We start from the raw sequence: 19,742 nt of genomic DNA on the forward strand, positions 1-19,742 counted from the left end.
CGGTCTCTTGATTTTATTTTGTTTTCTCTGCCTCCCCCCGCCCCGAGTTTCTGGGATGCAAATCAATCTGTACATTAAGCAGGGCATAAAATAAATAGGGCAGTGATCACATTAGTGATGAGTTTTCCCATGGCAGTGGAAGAAAAAGTATGGTGCCTGATAGATGTATGTTAGCAACGTTAATAAAGTTACCTGTAGTTTTGCTGATTTTAAGTTGCCAGCAGGGTGTACTGAAATGCTCTTGAATGGCAGCATTTCCTATATCGTGGAAACAAAAAAAACCCCACATCTAATTTTTCTTTAACTGTAAATGTCTTTTGATAGCATGTCAGAATGCTTCCTAAGTTAACAAGAAGTGTTGGAGGGATGAGTGAGGAGAAAAGTTCCATTGTGTTCAATACGCAAATAGCAGCTAGCTGTTTCCATCTAGACTTCAACTATTTCAAGGAGTGAAAGGAAATACTCAATGCCAAGATAAATTACAGGGTGCTTCTGGATGGCTAGGTACAAATTCTTTCATCTTCACCATAGAGGCCTGGTGCAGACTTTATTTTTTATTTTAGAAGTTGGGTTTAATGTCATTAAATCTGCTGAGTATAACTGTTGCCTGCTATTTAAAATAACTAAGTAAGAGCTAGTCACTTTGTGAAATAAAGGATTCTCCTCCAGGTGTAGGTGAAGGATTGCTGAAATAGACACAGTTGGGGCTGTGTAGGAATCCTGATTTGGTTGCCTCTTGCTCCTAGGATGCATGTATGTTATGGGGAGGAGGCAGTGCAATAGAAGAGAACAGCAAAAGAAATGAAACAAGAAAGAGAAAGCTAGGGTCAGTCTAGGCAAAGAAAGGAAATTCTGCAAAGAACTTCTGGATAAGTGCTATCTGAAAAGGACTTGGACCTGGAAGGGAAAATATAGTCTCCTGTTTGATTCTTCATGTGCTCAGAGAAATGGACTCCTGTTTATTTATGAAAAGCTGTAAATATCAAACATACTCTGTACTTATCAGAAAGACTTGACTGCTTTCTGATGCTGTTCTGGATTACCTGGACACAAGTCTGTTTTGAACTCAAAGCTGAATAACTGTTTTTAATGTTTGCCTGCAAGTGACCGTGTAGCCATAGTCTGAATTTACTTTAGAGCCCTATAACAATGACAGATGAGAAATGAAATATTGCAGAACTCAGAGTTAAAAATGTGAATCTCATATAGCTGCTCATGGATTAAAATTTTAGAAAGTTTTAGCATCTTTAGAAAGGTTCCTTTTTTAAATTCCTCAGCAAAATTGAGTACTACTGTTGGCCAAAGTGTTATTTTTCAAAGAAAGAAACTCCTCATATGATTCATATTTTTTGCAACAAAAAGAAAGCAGCCAGTATATCTCTGATTTTTGGTGTTCTGATAAATGAGCATGAGCCCCCTCCTAAACTGTATAGCCACCAATGTCTCAGGCCCCTTTCTGTTCATATTTGAGGATTTGTTACTGATTCTTTGTTTTAGTTCTTTGTTTTAGTTGTGTAGCTAGCCCTCAGGTCAAACTACCAGTTGTATTTTTCTGTTGGATTTCACCAGACAGTATGCAATTACTTTTTTTTTTTAAAAAACTCATGTTAGTGATTTTTATAGTAATTCCTTTGTTTACAATATGTTTTCTGTGCTGCACCACATCCAGCTACATTGGGATTCCTGTTCTCCTGACTTGTGATCTGGTCCCTAATGCATCCCAACAGCCAGTTGTGGCAGCACAACCACAGGGATAGCATACCACACTGTGGGAATGGAAACATGCAGGGGAGGCTGAGATGGGCATGGGGGATACTTTTTCAGTTTAGTTACTGGTATTGAATCTGAATGTAGGATTTGATAAAAATATTACTGTGAATTATCTGATAAAGATGGAAGACTATGAAACTATAGAGATTAGTAATCCCCCAAGAATTTCTTACATTAATTTTTTTTATTCTATCTTGAATTCACGGAGTAATTATTTTTTGAAATCTGACTTGAGAGTAGAAAGGAAACAATGGCATTTTCTAGCTGGAGGAAGAACAAGATTATGATAAGCTGAAAAGAACAAGTCAAACTCTTGCTAAAAGCAATTTTATTTATTGTCAGTTATTTCTATCTAATTAGTCAAATGACTGAAAAATTACCTAAGAAAATAATTCACAAATTAGTTTGTTTTCTAAGATTAATTTTTATATTTTGTTTTGGTTTTTGGCAGCTTCCGTTGTTCAATCAGGAATATCAGAATAATTTCTCTTAGTGGCCTGTACTTTGATGAAAACTATTTTATTTCAAATAGCTAGTGAACCGTAATCCTATAATCTGTGATGATTCAATTTGCCTTCCTTACTGGTGAGACTTCCATTCATGTATCTGTTTGTGTAAATTTTACACATTGAAAGGTGAAAGAGTTGTTTCATTTTTGTTTCTTTAAATTGTCCTCAGATCTGTCATCTGGCAACTCTGATAAAACTTTCCTTCTTTTTTTTTTTTTTTTAAGCTACGATGTTGACTCAAAGAGTCCTAACCTATCAAAACATGTAAGTTTTTCCTTGCTATTATACTTTCTTTGCTGAAATGCTTATGCCTTCCTAAATATGTTTATTTTCTTTTGACTGTAAGACAAAGAAGACACCAGATGTCAGATCTTCCCTGTTCCTAAAAATAGCTGTTGACCCATTTCTTTGGAAATACTGGGTGGTGTCATTTAATAGTTGAACAGTTTAGGGGATGAAAAAAGAGTCAACCTGTAGAATTTCAATTTCAGTGACTCAGTTTTGGCAAAATGAGAAGCAAATGAAGCAAGTTTTATAATGGATGTATGAAGTAACCAGACTAGACAGTGCTGCCATTGTAGCTGTCTGTAATAATTTTTATAAAACTGGCTATTAGACTTTTATATTCATGGTAACTTCCTGATTTAAGAAAAAAACAACAGAGTAATGAACAATTGTCATTAATAACAGACTGTGGAACTAATAGGAATTAATAATAGAAACTCCACTAAAAAAAAAAAAAAAAGAAGAAAATTGTGGAATACATGGTTTCAGCGTAGAAAGTGGTGTTATTTTAGAATATGTCACGTCTGGTATTTTTAAAAATTAATGAGGAGCTGAGCATTTTCAGATGAATTTTAGCCATTTTAAAAGACTTACTCTTTATGGAAACAGTGTTGCAGTGTCAGATCAATTAAAAGACATAGTTCAAAAATATTTTTTTTTGCAGGGTTATTTTCCTCTTCAGTGGCATTAGTTCTCAGATCCAGTTCACTGTATGGACCCATAACTAACACAGCTCAGAGATGGGAATGAGTGGCCTGGGCTGAGAGAAGAGTCAGAACTACTTGTACAAATATTCACTACTATACACAGTATCATAAAGTTATGGTTTGCTGTATAGGAATTATAGTGTCTCAATTCTCATTACTGTTTATGAACAAATCTCACAAGTTACTGTTACCACTACTGCCAGTGATGCTGGGAAGAACAGAGCTAGGAAGCTCTTTTCACTTGCGAGATAAAAAGTTGGACTGCAGCATAAATTTTTTTTCAATATACATACAACAGTTTGAAAATCCATTCATATTTTTATACTACTGATGTTACAGGGAGCTATAATATGAAAATTAGCCTATTTTTAGGGATACAGTTAAATTATGAAACACGAAAATAAAGTCTGTAATTAAAGCAATGCTTGTGTATAATTGTCAATCCAGGATACTCATTCAAGCCTGCACAGGCTTGAATTTCTGCAAACATAATTAACTTCCAAGAAATTCATAGAATCACTGTAGAATCTCTTCATAAAAGAGACATTTATTAAAATGCTCCAGTTAAAGAAGGTAAAGAAACAGTCATGTTTCCAATGCATTTAGATTTTTTCTATCTCAGTTTCATTTTTGTTGATGAAAAAGGCAATATAAAAACAGTAAGTGGAGTGTATTAGAATTACTTCTGTAAATGTAATCCAGTGTTATGTAAAATATGTAATAGTGAGTCTGGTTTATTTTTAAGATGTGATGTTCAGCAGAGTGTGTGGTACAATAGTGAATAGCCCAGATAAATGGGAAACCAAATTTGTTCCAATGTGAAATACCAATTCTCAGGTTTTATGTTAACTGCTTTTCAGGATTTTTTGGGACAAATGTTTTGTACACTGGGAGAGATAGTTGGATCACAGGGGAGCAGACTGGAAAAATCAATTGTGTAAGTATGTCATTTTTGAATGTTGGGTGAATACATACTGCTTCATGAGGTGACAGTTGTGGGGTTTTTTTGCTGTGAGGTATCTTGATATACACAATTGACAGACATGGCTTTTAAGAAAGAATAAATTGTTAGGTACAATAGAAGTCTTTCTTTATAGACTATGATAATTTAAGTTTCAGTTTGGACAATTAGCAAAGGAATTGACTCATCCAAAATTTTTGTCAACTTCATTACATCTTGCATTAGACGTAGTTTGAGTATACTAATCTTAAGAATGTTTTTCTTTCTAGTTTGCAAATTAACACATCATAAATCTTTATTGCCTTTTGTTCAAGCATCAAGGAAGAAAACCCTCACTGTTTCAAATCCAAGCATCCTACTTGTATTTCTATTGTTCCCACTAATACAATTCCCAAACAATAAGGCAATCCGGAATATAAAATATTTTCTGTTTATCCTACTAAATTTATCAAAATCTTTCTTGTGATCAATGGATTTTTCTCCCACTGAGAGGATTTTGATGTTTGCAAACCATTGTTCATAGGGATGTACAGATATTTAAAATATGAATTATTTGAACAATCTTCATTTTCTACTCCTAAATAATGTTTGAGTAATTGAAAATATTTTACATTTTTTTATCTAAATGTATGCTACAAATTCACATATGACATTAAAAGCAAACATTTAAAAGTATAGCTGGACATTTCATGGGATGGTGTATCTTTTGATTCGGAATTTTTGTGGGTTTTTTGTTTTTTTTTCTTTTAATAGTAATTGCACTGTAGTGAATGATCATGAATTTGGTTACTCTGTCTGACAGAGCATTCTTCTTGTCCCATTTTACTGGGTTCATTATGAGTAATATACTAGGGTTACTTCATTTACTTTCTTCATCACTGATTTCCTTATAAGGGCAGATGAAGTTTTCAGGCTTAGCAAGCCTTATATTATTCTGGGCCAAACTTTGGTGAAAACACCACACAGGGCACATATTCTGACTTTATATTCAAATAACAAGAACCAGGATATGGATGAACTACAACAATTTGCAAAATTCAGAAGGTACTTAGGTATTATTTTAGTATAATTGCAAATACAAGAAAACTCCCTAATTGAGTTACATTAATGATGCATTATTAATCTGATGTAAAATTCTTAAGAAATATGTTCCTAGTTGTACATTTTCTTCTATGTATATATTTGATGTAATTAACCATTTCTGTTACTCAGGTGACCCTTTTATATCTATCTTTAGTGGTTTATATGGTTTATACACTACTTACCTTTTCATGTATCTTGTATTCTGTACCTGTCAACATCAAACTTGAACATTAGTTTAAGTAGTAGCTTTGAAGTCCTGTGAAAAATCTCAGAAGTCAGTATTTTGTTATCAGTGTCCAAAATATACCCATGGTAGCATTTTCCCCTAGATTTTATTAGAGAGTTTTTTCTTGTTTATATAAAGAACTTGATTTCATTGATAAAATAATTTACAAAAAGCATTTCTCTAGTTTGTATCAAATAGCATGGTGATGTTCTGTGGAGATGGCTCATTTTGGTGAAAACACTGGCCAGCTTCAAGGAGACCCACATACAATAGCTATCATTTTCTCTTTCAAGAACTTTGAAGTGTTGAGCTGTCAGGCTAAAAATTCTTCTCAATACTTGAATCCAATTAAATTCTTAAATTTTTACAATTCCAATGCAAGCATAAGCTTGGAAAAGCATCTGAAGTTTCCTATTTCCATGCCAAAATAATTTCAGGTTGTCCCTAGAACTGTTTCTGGATGAAATAACAGTTCAGAATAGACCATTTAAATTGATAAACCAAAAGACAATTTACATAGCTTTCCTTTAATTTAATGTAAGGGTCCTTATGAAATCATAAAAACTTTAAAATAAAGTAAAAGAAATATTTCCATTACAAAAACTATGGTAAACTTTCTTTAATTATATTTTAAGTTTAGAAAATATTTTAATGGGATTTAATCTACTTGAATTTCTGAGATTTATGCATACCGGAAACAAATCCTTTTGAATCATGAATATCAGGGTTTGGCTAGCACTGCTTTGTGGGGAGGCATTCCTGTAATTATGCCCTTCCAGTCCATTAGCCTTGACTAAATTCTGTCTGTAAATGTCTTACTTCCAATCATTTGGGTTTTGTACAAAGGCAAATTTCAGCTATTCAGCAGGACTTGTTTATCATACAGTTCATGCTGAAAAAATTGAGTAACATGAAAAAACTTGAAAAGCCTTTGCAAAACATTTTCACTTAGTGTTTTATCAAAATAAGCCTTTGATTTAGTTTCCCTAATTTCCAGCCAACTGCAAATGATTCAAATTGATTTGTAATGAATGTAAGCCGTTAGTTCTCTTGCTGAATTCCATGAGTGCTGTGATCATTACTGCTGCAACATCCTTTAACAATATTATTCATATTCTCTTTAATAATCAGAATTGAGGTTGGTAATAAATGTATTTTTACTGAATTTTGAGAGGTTCCAAATATAGTTCAGTCACCTGATCACTGTATTTACAGACTCAGTCTTTATGACAAGTCCCTAGTAATCCTCCCTGCCTCCCTGCAATCTCTCCTGTCCCCCTCACCCTCCCTCCCCAAGGACTACACCAGCACTTTTTACAGTATTTGTTTTGAAATCAAGGGCTTAATTGTTCTATACATAAACAGTTCTATTAATATAACTACATGTTCTTTATTATTTCCCTTCTCTGTATTGGTGGGACTGTGCACACTGGGAGCTACTTCATTTTAAGGGTAAATAAAGTCTTCAAATCTGCAGGTGAGGAAGGTTTCAGTATCTGCAGCATAATTCAGGAAAACTCTTACAAACACACTATTTAAACTTGAAAACACACCCTATGCACACAGTAACGTAGTATGTGTTAGAAGTAATATTACTTCACTGTATCAGTTCCTTAGATAACTTGAAAAACTACCCAGAAAAAGGTACTTTAAAACTGCGTCACTTTCTGTTGTCATCAAGGTTTGCAGAGGAACCTTAACTTTTAAGAAGTCCTTCAATTTCAGTAGCTAATCACAAGTTGTTTGCAATAAAATAAGTATTGCATAAAACTTAACACTAAAAAAGTAAAAAACCCAAATAACCAAAACCCCCCAAAAAACCCCCAAACCAAAAAGCAACGCCCAAACCCCCTAAAATTGACTGCATCATTATTATGAGTGTTAAACTGTTTAACAGATTATGGCTACTGTGGATCAGTAGAGAACGTGCTAATTGTAATCTAGCTTCTGCAACAAAACCCCACACAAACAAACGATGAAGAATCAGCTGATCAGATTATCAGATTTCTAATACGTTCATACAAAATGGTTATCTTCAGCAAATATTGTGATTATTAGACAACAGTGTTTTGTGATTCTCCCCTTAATCCCATTCCGGACATTAAACTTTTAAAAACCTGTCCAGGAAATAGCCTTGAGGAAAAGTATAATAAGTGGTACAATAGAAGTGTGTTAGGTTACATGATTAAAAAGCTTGTCTGCAAACGAAGAAGAGAGGCACAATGGCAGGTAGGGGAGCCCAAATAATACCTTGCCAGTGGCTACTTCCAGACCCATCCCAGGATAGCCATCAGCCCATTGAAGTCCCATCTCCACACCCACAAAGGAGCACAGAGGTACAAAGCAGGTGGGGGAATTCCAGTAACCCAGTTAGAGAAACAGCTCCTGCCCAGCTCCTACCAGGGCTGTTCCAGGAGAGCCTGAGCACCATGGGATGGGGACACACACTCTCTACTTGTTCTGGACATGTTTTTAGTTCTTGATGGTGAGCAGGCTGGTTGCGTAGTTTGACTTTCTACTTGAGCATAGAAATGCTAGCCTGTCGATGGGGACAAGAGGTTGGCCCTATTTTGTTTACTTCTGCTAAAACAAAAGTTCACTAACTTTTCACTATCTAGGACTAACTTATGCTAACTTCCACAGTGAATTGCACTGTTGCAACTCCATTGACTGTTTTGACTAGTTGTCAGATGGCTCTACTGGAAGCCTGTGGTGACTTGGTGAGAGAAGGTGCGACTTTTAAGATACCCATATTTAGTAAGACAAATCTTGCTGAATTCCTGAAGGTCTTTATAGTTCTTTCTGTCTTCAAAGTGGTAAATTATTCAGCACACAGCACATTTTTTTCCTGAGAAAATTCCTGAAATTTATTTTAAACATGTAGATTAAAAATCATCCATTCAGCAGTTTGTTATCACTTGGTACAGGTTAAGTGAAGTCTGAAGTGAGTAACAGATGAAGTTTAAACTCTGAAATTAGCTATGAGAAAGGAAAAGATATCAGTGACGATTCTGTGGAAAAAAGGTCTCGATTTTTTCACAGTTGTGTGGGCCTGTGTAATACATTTTTCTCTCAGGTAAACAAGCATAGTTCAGGTCTGGCTTCTGATATTCTGTTGTATGGCAGTTACTAAATGGACCCAAATCCGTTGTCCCCCTGAAAGATTTTGAAATATACTTTCCTTTTTGTATATGTGGTGTGGGTAGATATTTGTTAAGGATAATGAGAAAGTGTTCATGACTTTTTATAAGCTATTCCCAGTGTTCAGGTTTTATTTTGTCATTGGTGCTTTTGACAGTGCTGTGGCTAGATAACTTTGCCTGGCTGATTGTTCACTCTGGACTCTCTGAAGTCTAGATACCTTGGTGTCTGGGAGACATTTGTTTCTTGTTTTATTCATTAAACCATTGGATTGCATTTCAGGATTGTTCACTTATAGACATGTGTTTAATGTCTCTTAATATTCAAATAACAATAATTCAATTGACAATATCGCATGTTTTCCATTCTTAAGGGTATTTACTGCTTTAAATTTACCATTCTCTTTACAAAGTCAAGTCCACATTCACATAACTTGAATGTTCTTTATGATCTGTCACTTGAGATCAGAGAGCTTTTTCTCTTCACAGTATTTCTGAAGTTCATTAACATTTTGCCTTTTCTGTTCTCTGCCAATGGATGTACAAAGAAGAGAATGCCCAGTGCTGTTTTAGTCCCAATCAGCTACCCTACTGATGTAGCACTTTTTGTACTTAAGCAGTTTGAGAAGCCTGAATTCCATTCTCTGACTGGCATTCAAGTAAGCTCTGACAATTCTTTCAAAATGAAAATTAGACTTGAAGCTTAAGCTTCAGATCTGTCTACTTTGGACATTTACAAAAGCCTCATGAGATTCAGGACTCCATGGCTGCTGTGAGCTGGCCAACTCCAAGTCAGATTGTGTATCACCAGGGAAAGTTCCCTTAGAAAGTCTACCATGAAAGGATACTCTTGTCCTTCATCAAAATGAAGGTAAAACATCTCAAGCCTAGAGGGTCACCATTGCAGTGGTCTGTCAGGCAGGCTGAAACATACCTTGTTACTAACCTTCACAGTGAGTGCAAAAGTGAAGATACACACGCACCTTTTTCTTCTTCGCCTTCAAGACAGGCATGACTTGCAGTTTCATTGGTCTTACAAGCACCAGCAGATTACGCCTCTGAGGCATGAACCTAATGGTATTTGGTCTTGGCAGGTACGAGGATGCCTCCTGAACCTCCCTTTCTGTTTCTGAGACCATTAAGGGCTTTGAATTCGATGCAGTCTGTTGGAGAAGACTCTTGCTCCCAGTATGGTAGAGTGCTAGCCTGTTATCCCGGTGACTATAAACATATTTCTTCAAGAACACACTTCAGTGTTGCACTTCATTTTACAGACTGGCCGGGTATACAGAGGTGAACATTTGCTCTTGATAATTTCTCTTGGAAAATAAATCTAGTTATACAAAGTAGGTGAAATGGAGGATCTGACATTTTAACAGTAACGTTTACTCTATTTACCTGTTGGGTTACTAGATTCATTAAATGCCTTCTCAAGACAAGCTCCATGTGTAAGATTTGCTCAGACTGGCCTTGCATGCCCTAGTTGTATTAGCATGAAAAGATGAGGAGCAGATGTATCTACTTCCAGAAATGACACAGCTTTATTTTTCTCTCAAGAGAGCGTCACCTTCCCAGACATTATTCAGAATTAGATATTTGCATGTTCTGTCTTCCTAGAGAGAAGATGTTAGCCACATTTGTAACTCTGAGCAATGCTTCTTTCAGGATCTACTAAGTGCATTCCTGTAGGGATTCCCTTTAATGAGGAGGCAGAGCCATTGCAAAGCTTAATGAGCATTCTACGCTAGTTATTCACATCTCAGTGCCATTGCCTGCTAATGAGGCTGTACTGGAGCCAGCTGGCCTATTTTGGGAAGTTTTTTCTCCTGTCATCTTGCTGTGAACATAACTGATAGAAAAATATCTGAACCCTGGAACTGGGACTTCCTATAAATTTGTCCTATCCTCTTACCTGTGGTTGTGACTGCCAGAGGGCTAGGTTCTGTAAATTCAGGGATAAGACTGTAAATTTTGGAGTGATCTGAAAAATGTTCCATCCTCTGCCTCATTACAGTTTCAGCTTGATAAAGTCGAGGCTCTGTTTAACCTCTCAGGTTTGAATTCCCAGATAAATTGTCATCTTTCTCTGACTTTTTCACTGACTCTGGAAAGGTCCTCCTTTCAGTCCTTGTTAAAGCCCATGTGGTCTTCAGAGTGTCCTTTCAAACTTCTCTAGGTGCTGCAGATGTGGTGTCTCAATCATGGAATCATTTGTTCTAAGGAGACAATAATTACTCCTCAAAACTCTATCTTGTTTAGAGACATGCAGGTATTGTTGAGGACCTTTCATTTGATGATGGTTTTCTGTTCGGTTCCTCTAACAGTAGAATTATTTGCTCCCTCAAATACTGTCCAATTATTGCTCCCTCAAATACTGGTCAAAAAGAGGTGATCAGTGTAGAACACCTACAGGTTCTGAGCTGTCAAACCAGTAGAATGCACTGAAATGTAGATCTTCCTCACATTTTACCTTCTTTTATTCAGTTTGCACCCTATTCAGACTTAGACTGGTACATTTTCTATATCTGAGTGTCACATAACTAGCACTGAGTGTTGGAGTTGACAATGGTTATGCAGTATAGACTGCCTCGTTATTACCCCACAAACCCTGATCTGTAACCCTTTCCAGAGAAACTTACCTTGTGAAATTGGTTGCCCGAACATAAATTCTGTATTGTTACTTCAGTGCTATAGAACCAATTCCAGGGCAGCTCAATACCAGCTATTCCTTGAAGCTAAAGAAGTTGGGCAGTGGCACTGCATTCTGGATTTAAACAGATGGAACTCCTACATGCTTATCCTCAAGGTAGTATTAGTATTTCCCTGGCAATTGGAAGAACTGGTCTGTAATGCTGAATCTCAAAGTAATATGTTTTCATTCAGTGATAAGACCAGCTTGAAATTATTTTGTTATTTTCTCACAAGGCATTATTGCTAGTTAAAGATCTTTCCATTTAGCTGATCTGTGACCACTGAAGGTTTTGTCGGGGTGCTGACTTTACATTTAAGGATTTTTTTCTTGATAAATGATTTGTAAGGGGATTTGTAAGAGAACAAAACTCTTTAGTGTCTGCAAATGGTCCAGTACTTTTTTCATGCTTGTAGTCTCAAGACAAGCATACAAAGTTCGTACTTAATAGCATCACAAACTGTAGAGGTCATTTGGTAGAGTTTTCAGTTCCTGAATAATGAGAACTTTTTGTTCTGTAAAGAAATTCTGTGCTAATCTAAATTAAGCATTTCACCTCTTCGCCAGCCATCATGGTGATATTATCCTTCTTTTATGAGGCATGTGTCCTTGAGAACCTTGGTGATAACATCAAGCGAAGCCTTACCCCAAGTGTTTTCAGATATGACTATACTGTGTGTACTTTTCATGTCTACACAACAATCAAGAATTCCTTTTTTTTCTGATGTACCCATCCAGATATCTTCAGGGGTTTGCCTTTCCACTTTCCCCCAGCCTTCAGAGTGATAATTCCAGACACATGTATCTCTTAGGGTTGGGCATCCCTTAGCCTTCGTGTTTGTAAGATGAAATGAAGCATGTCTTCGCAAAAATGACTTCATGTGCAAAACTCAGTTTGAGACAGACAGGTGTTGACTGCCATGTGTTATAACTGCAGGCAGGGTGGCACAAGGTTCTCTATCAAATGACAAGTGTTTGGTGACCAGTTTGTCAGAAATGGGGCTTGTTTATCAACAGTTTACTACAGGCCTCCAGCTCTTCAGGAGGTGATCAGAGTTGTATTTTTCACAATCTAGCATCTGACACAATGATCTTTTGGAAGTGAGATAACTGTATTTGACTTTTCATACCAAAGGAAATGTTTGATGACTTTTCTTCAAAGTACTGTCACTGCCCAGACTATGTCTCAAATATGTCCCTAATGGCACAGTTAACTGGGCTTAAATACTTCAGTAGGAAGAATTTTGATTCAGGTAACGGTAATTCTGATACCGGTGCTTTCTATTTGAGTTGGCATAACCTACAGAATTGTGGTGCTGGGAACTTCTGATTTTTTAGTTATACTTCTGAGATTTGTATTTCTTCCTTCCCTGTCAGGGAAGTCAGGGTCACGGTCATTTGTTCCTTGAAACATTTTACCAGGTAAGGTCACTTTCACTCTGATAACTAGGTCATTTCTACTACTGCTGTTACTACCAAATTTCAGAAGTTTTTGAAGCTTCAAGAAGTACTGTTCAAAAGAAAAAACACATCTTTTGAAAATCTGAGATTTCAATTTCAATATCCCATTGCTACAGAGGCTAAAATGGGTAATTTTTGATCTTGAGCTGTTGAAGGGTGACAGATTTAAAACCACATGATTTGAAGAAGGTGATAAAACTGTGAATTGTACTGTGTAACATTTGGAATGACCAGATTCTTTTTTTCTGTTATTTCAAGAAAATTCTTCTGTTTGGTCTTAGAGTATTGCACTTTATAAGTCATACTGCATTAAATGGAAGAGTGCCATAAGTTTTGTATGTATTTAAATCATAATTTAATTTTCACAACAAAAACTTGAATATTTTCCCTATCCACTGTTTTCCTTGTAAAATTCAGACTTACCATTTAGCACTGAGGAGGTCCAGGAGAGCAGTCATGTATATCTCTGATTACTGCTAAATGACTGCAGCGGTATAGGAGCAGCATTCACTGATGTATTCCTGATAGACTTAAACATCAACGACTAAACAAGAGTTTCAGTGAGCTTGCATAAATTTCCATCAGTATTTGCTCCTCTATTCATATTTTCTAAACTTTTATCTGCTTCTAAGAACTGTTTTCACACCAGTTCTTTATTATATCACAGTCTTGCTAAACTTATTTAAAGCTGTAGAGCATTGTAAAAAATTTCAAAAGGATTAAGGAAACTAATAATTGAAATAAGAACAACAGTAGAAGTTTACATTAATGTTTTGTCATAACAGAAGAACAGGAGTGCCCTCTAGTTCTCTTAGAAAAACCTAAAAAATACAGTCAATTTGAAAATACAATTTTACCTTAATGTGTTCTTGGAAAGTAATTTTATTTAAATAATTAATTATTTTCAAGAAAGATTTAAAGAAATAAACAACTAGCAATAAAATGAGCATAAGCAATAGCATTGGTTTTGAAAAAAACCCTAGAAGTAATTGCCAAGGTGTGTGCTAATGGACACACAAATAGACGTTACGATATTGTAGAACTTCTCAATTATAGTATAGCATCATGCAAAAAGTTGCACCTCAATATTTGTACTTTCCCCCTCCCTGCCCCCCACTCCCAAAAGGCTGCTGGCACTTAATACTATCAGATTATGTGTGGCTTTTCTGTTCCTATATTGTTCTTTATGCTAAGAATCTGTTTTGTGCTTTCTGATGTTGCAACAACATGTTTGTAATTGCTGTCTGGGTGAGTTATAGTTTATTTTGCAGCTACTGTATCTGATATGATGGTGAGATTATTATGTGTCTTCATAAGCATTTCAGAATAGATGTTGTAAAATAAGGCTGGTGTATAGTTTTAAATATATTTTATGTATTTCGTTTAAGGAAAATTTGCAAAAGGATGCTTTTCACAAATCAGTAAGTTGTAGCAACATCTCTAAATAAAATGTCAGTGGGAGGGTGGAAAACAAATTCTGATATTGTCATTTCATCCCGTTTAAACTTTTTATGCTGTTTCCTTTAAAACTGAAGCTGATTTATTTCTTGCTAGTTAGATTAAATATGCAACTCATTTACCAATTCACTTAGGATAAACCAACTTTTTTACACAGGACAAGTGGCAGAAAAGGGAAACTGTATAGCATGTCATCAGTTTTGTGACTTGAAAGCTTACCTTGTGCTTATCTGTGTCAGTTGTAACACTCATACATGACATTAAGGAATTGAGGTGATGTAGCTGTATTTTCTTGCAGAGGAATTCCTGGGAAGAAATGTGGAACAGTCATAGTAACAGCAGAGGAACTGGGCTGTTGCCGAGTAAGTGTGTGTTCATTGCTTTTTGAAAAACAAAATGAAAATGGTTTTGTGATTTACACTGCACCAGATTGTCAAAGTTATAATGTATAAATTTGCATTTTGTTATATATGTAAGAAGTTAGGATACTTTTTTCTTATCAGTTACTCTTAGTTTTAGATAGAATAAGCAGAAGGAAGCAGAAAACAGTAAGAAGCATAAAGTTTTTGATTCTTATCTACGTTTTAAATCTAGTCTTTGTTTCCTGAAGTAATTAATCACATTTTAATATCTTAGTGTCCAATTTTTAAAAAATATCCATTTGTTTCAGCCATGGAATTATATTTCCATTATGGAATATTGACATTACATGAGCATCCCAAGTAAAATTTGGGATTTTTAACCTTATAATTAAAAGGTTTTATGCTAATAGCAAGTCATATTATTTAAAAAATATGAAATTAATGTTTAATGGAAAAAACTAGTAAGGTATTTCAAAGAATTGCCATAAAAGAAGAGTTTAAACAGTTTTCTTTAAAGAAGGTGAAGACTTCCGTAGCCTATTAATGGCAGATGCCTACTTATTTAATAGAAAACAGAAGAATACTGGGGCGGGGTGGGGGCAGTGGGGAATTTGGCTTGTTAAGAGGAGAGACATGGTGTGGTCATGACCTTCCCCAAGAGTGTCACTGCTCCTCCCCCTCCTTGTGTTTATGGAGAAGTGGTTTGGACAGAGGAGGGGGCTTACTGGTGAAAGCACCTGGCAGCCAGACCAGCTCAGTTGCTTCCCAGCACTGAATGAGCTGGCAGCAATCCATAAATCATAGAGAAACAGGGACTGGAAGGAAGACTAGGGAAGGATTGTAGATACGGGATGATAAAGACTGGTTGGAATATGAGGAGGGAGGCAGTTTGTCAAAGCATGGTAGATATTGGATGGGGCTGTAGGGTGTATCTTTGAAGAGTTTGCAATGACAAGATAGCAAATCTTAAATGAAGAAAGCAAGAGCATCAGACATCTGATGAGAATATACAGAGGATCTGGAGAGTACAAGATTAGATACGTAAACCTACAAAAATACCTTGAGGCTTGAAGAGATTTGTTTCCGGGGCTTAGTTTTTGTACTTTGGTGGTATTGAGGGGGTCATGCTTCACCTTTTTGTATAAGTTCTAACTTTTATACCATGTCATAAGTGGTTAATTTTTTTCCATTTATGCAATAGTCATGTTTCTCTTTTTACTAATATATCCCATAGCTAATCTGCTTAGGCCCTATTTTCTTAATTTCATTATGTGTTTAAAGTAAAAAGAAATCCTTGATTTTGTGCCTGATTTCCAGCTTAGTCAAGTTTCTATTATTTCTCTGCAGAAGTGGCATATTTGAATAGCACAAGGGCTCAAATCTTATTTGTGTTTTCCAGGCAACCTGCCGGTCCTGCACAGTTATGTTAATAGGGTGCACCAACTCAGTTTCATTTAACTCCCATGTAGCAGTAGGAAACTCCCGTGTTACTAGTACAAATGAATAAGTATGGTCATGGAAAATGCCTGTCTTTCCCCTCTGTTTTACATCGGCTCAAACTTTTGTACGTAGTATGTTATCAAAATGTTCACACTTCTATCAGATGACAAAATGGGTACATCATTTATTGCTCTCCTGCAGAAATTGTGTTTCTACGTTTCTTAAGAAGTTAAGCTCTGACCGTTCTTAAGAGACATGTGCCATCACCCCAAGTGTTTATTGGTAACCTTAAAAGAGACTAAAGGCAATTTTTTTCTGATATTCTGGGTTTATCCTCCAAGACCAGTATTGGTATCCCAGTTGTAACAAACTATTTAAAAGTCACAAATATGTCATTAAATCCATAATCAGAACAGAATTTTTTTTTTTCTTTCCCTTTTGATGAAGGCAAATATGAGGTGCCTTCCAAGGCCTTCATGGTCTTTGAGATTCACCCCACTCAAATTTTACATATATGATGACTAGTTCAGAATCACTGAAGGGAGCTTGCAAAGAATTTGGGACTCAATCTCTCTCTCTTGCACTCTCTTTTGCATTCTCTGTTACGCTTTTTCATGTGCACACTCTTTCACACAATCTCTTGTGCTGTCTCACCATCTGTCACACACTTTCTCTGTTATATTTTCCTACCTAAGGTTATTCAGTATTTGGATTAATTCTTATCTGATCTTCTGATATAGCTCATATTCAGAATGAGAAAAAATTTTAGAATCACTGAATTGCTGAGGTCGGAAGAGACCTTGGGAGATCATCTAGTCCGACCCTCCTGCTCTTCTTAGAGCAGGTTACCTGGGGCTCTGTGCAGTCAGGTTTTAAGTACGTCCAAGGAGACTCCACAGTGTCTCTGTTTCAGTGTTTTGCCACACTCACAGTAAAAAGGTTTTTTCTTGTATTTAAATAGAATTTCCTGTATTTCAACTTGTAACTATTACAACTTGTTCTTCCACTGGATGCCACTAAACAGAGTCTGTTTACTCCCTCCCATCAGGTATTTATACAAATTGATAAAACCCCCTAAGCCTTCTCTTCTCCAGGCTAAATAATTCCAGCTCTCTCAACCTCTCCTCATATGAGAGACGGTCCAATCCCTTAATCATTTTAGTGATCCTTTTACTGGAATCGCTCCAGCATGTCCATGTCTGTCTTGTATTGGGGAGCCCAGGACTGAACACAGTACTCCAGCAGTGGCCTCACCAGTGCTGAGTTACTTCCTTCACCTTCCTGTCAGCACTTTTCCTAATGTGGCCCAGGAGGCTATTGGCCTTCTTTGCTGCCAAAGGCACATTGGTCAACTTGGTGTCCACCAAGACCCCCCAGTCCTTTTCTGCAAAGCTGCTTTCCAGCTGTTTGGCCTGCAGCCTGTACTGGTGCATGGGGTTATTCCCCTCCAAGTGCAGTACTTGGCATTTCCTTCTTGAGCTCCATGAGGTTCATGTTGGTTTCTTTTTCCAGCTTGTACAGGTGACTCTGAATGGCAGCACAACCGTCTGGCGTATAAGCCACTACTTCTAGATTTGTATTGTTTGCAAATTGCCCTTTCTTGAAGATAGGACTGACATTTGCTTTCTCCCAGTCCTCAGGAACTTCTCCTGAACGTCATGACTTTCCAAAGATAATCAAAAGTGGCCTCACATTGACATTGGCCAACTCCTACCAGGTCCCATGGACTTCTGTATGTCTAGTCTGTTTAAATGTTCCCTTACCTCGTCCTCCTCTACCAAGAGCAAGTCATCCTTGTTCCAGACTTTCTCAGGTCTGGGTCTCAGGTGCCCAAGATTCTTGAAGGCAAATCTTACCAGTAAAGACCAAGGCATAGAAGGCTATGAGAAACACAGATTTTTCCATGTCCTTTGTCATTGGGTCCCCTGCCTCACTCGGTGGTGAGCCCACATTTTCCTTAGTCGTCTTCTTGGTGCTGTTACACCCGTAGACCTGTTTATGGAACAGAGCCTTCCAGCAAGCTCTGCCCCAGTTAGCTGGTGAGTCTGCAGGTTTGTCTTTGCATTTATAATCCTTCTCAAATTCCTGACTCTGCCCAAAGAGGTGACCGTGTGTGACTATCAGTTTGCCTGACCACAGCAAAGAAACTTTTCTCCTTGTTTGTCATCAGAATAGGTATATTTTTTATCTTCCAGGCTCATTTTCTGGAAGCTTCTACACTCTTAATAACAAGCTGCTAAGCTATTTGCTTTACAGACAGCAGGAGCAGAGAACTGCAGGTTTAAGTCACTGAAGGAATGAAGCTTAGCCGTGTCTCACTGGAGTTTTTAAAATTAATTCTAATATATGTTCCTTGCCTGTGCATCTATTTCCCTCAGAATGCAACTTTGGGTGTCAGAAAATACTGGAAAAATCCTGAGGCATTTAGCATAGAAATTTACCATTCCTCTGCCTGCCCCCCTCCCTTTTCTCCCCACACCCCCTCCACCCCCCGACAAAGGAATTCTTGCTTCCAGCAGTTCAAACTGCACTATAAGGGCATTGCACGAATGTGAATATGTAGAGGGCATCTAGAAGGCAGATACCCTCATTTATTTTGTTTTCTATTTGTATGGTTATTAGTCAATGACTTTTTTTTTTTATTTTGGCATAGTAAACTGCATGTTGTATGTAATTTTTCTATATTACCCATTTCAGGATTCAGTTTTAATGCAATTTTGTGCGAACAAACTAGACAAGAAGGACTTCTTTGGGAAATCTGATCCTTTCCTTGTATTTCATCGAAGCAATGAAGATGGCAGGTAGATGGCTGTTAAGTATTTCTGCTGCTAAATAGTAGGCAACTTATTTATTTGCAGATAGTAATACAGTTTTCATTTTTTTATATTTGTCAGATTAAGCTGTGTTTCTTTTATAATGTTTGTGGGATTTAAGTATATCATGTTATGCAGTATAGGAATAAAACTGTTGTAACAAATAGATGAAATATTGAAACTGGGGGTTTTAAGAGTTGAATGTATGACAAATATAGAGCACTATGAAGATTAATTGTAATAAAAATAGTTAAATAGTGTTACTTTTTCTAAGATATAGTAAGCCTTTAAATTAAATAGAGTTGTCAAAGAAAATTGTAGCTGCACATTATGCTAATGCTTAGAAATTGTTTTAGGTAAAAAAATTTTATACTGCAAATTTGGAAATATCTTTTATCTTTTTGACAGAGTTCTAGGAAATAAAATTCAAAAATAACTTAAAAATAAATAGGTTTTTTTTTACAAGTGTCTGTCTGCTACATTCATGCTTTAATTTGTTAAAGTAGTGTAATTTCTCCGGTTCTGCTGCTAAGACTTGAGATGCTAACTTCTGGTCAACATACTGCTTATGTGGGGATCTGCTGGCAGGTTAAGTTTTCTTGGAAACCAATAGTCCTCACATACAACATTGTGTCAAACCAAAGGGTAGACATGTATATTACTTGTTTCAGTAGCTTAACTGGAACAGTTGTTAACATAAACCTATGTATGGGTATATGTGTGTCTGTTCCCTGCTCTTTTCCTCTCGGAGGCAGATTATAGGAACAGGTTGCTGAATAAACACTGAATATCTTAAATTGCAAGCCTGGAGGAGTTATGGCTCCTTTGTGAGTGGCAT

The 19,742-nt window shown here is 36.5% G+C and overlaps 1 protein-coding gene across 2 annotated transcripts in view; it reads left to right on the forward strand.

Moving 5' to 3' along the window:
• Positions 1–19,742, forward strand: part of CPNE8 (copine 8) — a 109,119-nt gene that overhangs the window by 36,022 nt on the left and 53,355 nt on the right. The window contains exons 5-9 of one of the 2 annotated variants that reach the window (XM_059816049.1): positions 2,504–2,543; positions 3,059–3,061; positions 4,132–4,208; positions 14,588–14,651; positions 18,789–18,892. In XM_059816049.1, the coding sequence (XP_059672032.1) occupies positions 2,504–2,543; positions 3,059–3,061; positions 4,132–4,208; positions 14,588–14,651; positions 18,789–18,892 (288 nt within the window). The remainder of the gene's footprint in view (positions 1–2,503; positions 2,544–3,058; positions 3,062–4,131; positions 4,209–14,587; positions 14,652–18,788; positions 18,893–19,742) is intronic. The other variant, XM_059816048.1, reaches the window with a different exon arrangement.

The sequence above is a fragment of the Gavia stellata genome, chromosome 4 (genome assembly GCF_030936135.1).
Source record: "Gavia stellata isolate bGavSte3 chromosome 4, bGavSte3.hap2, whole genome shotgun sequence".
In the NCBI taxonomy this organism is placed as follows: domain Eukaryota; kingdom Metazoa; phylum Chordata; class Aves; order Gaviiformes; family Gaviidae; genus Gavia; species Gavia stellata.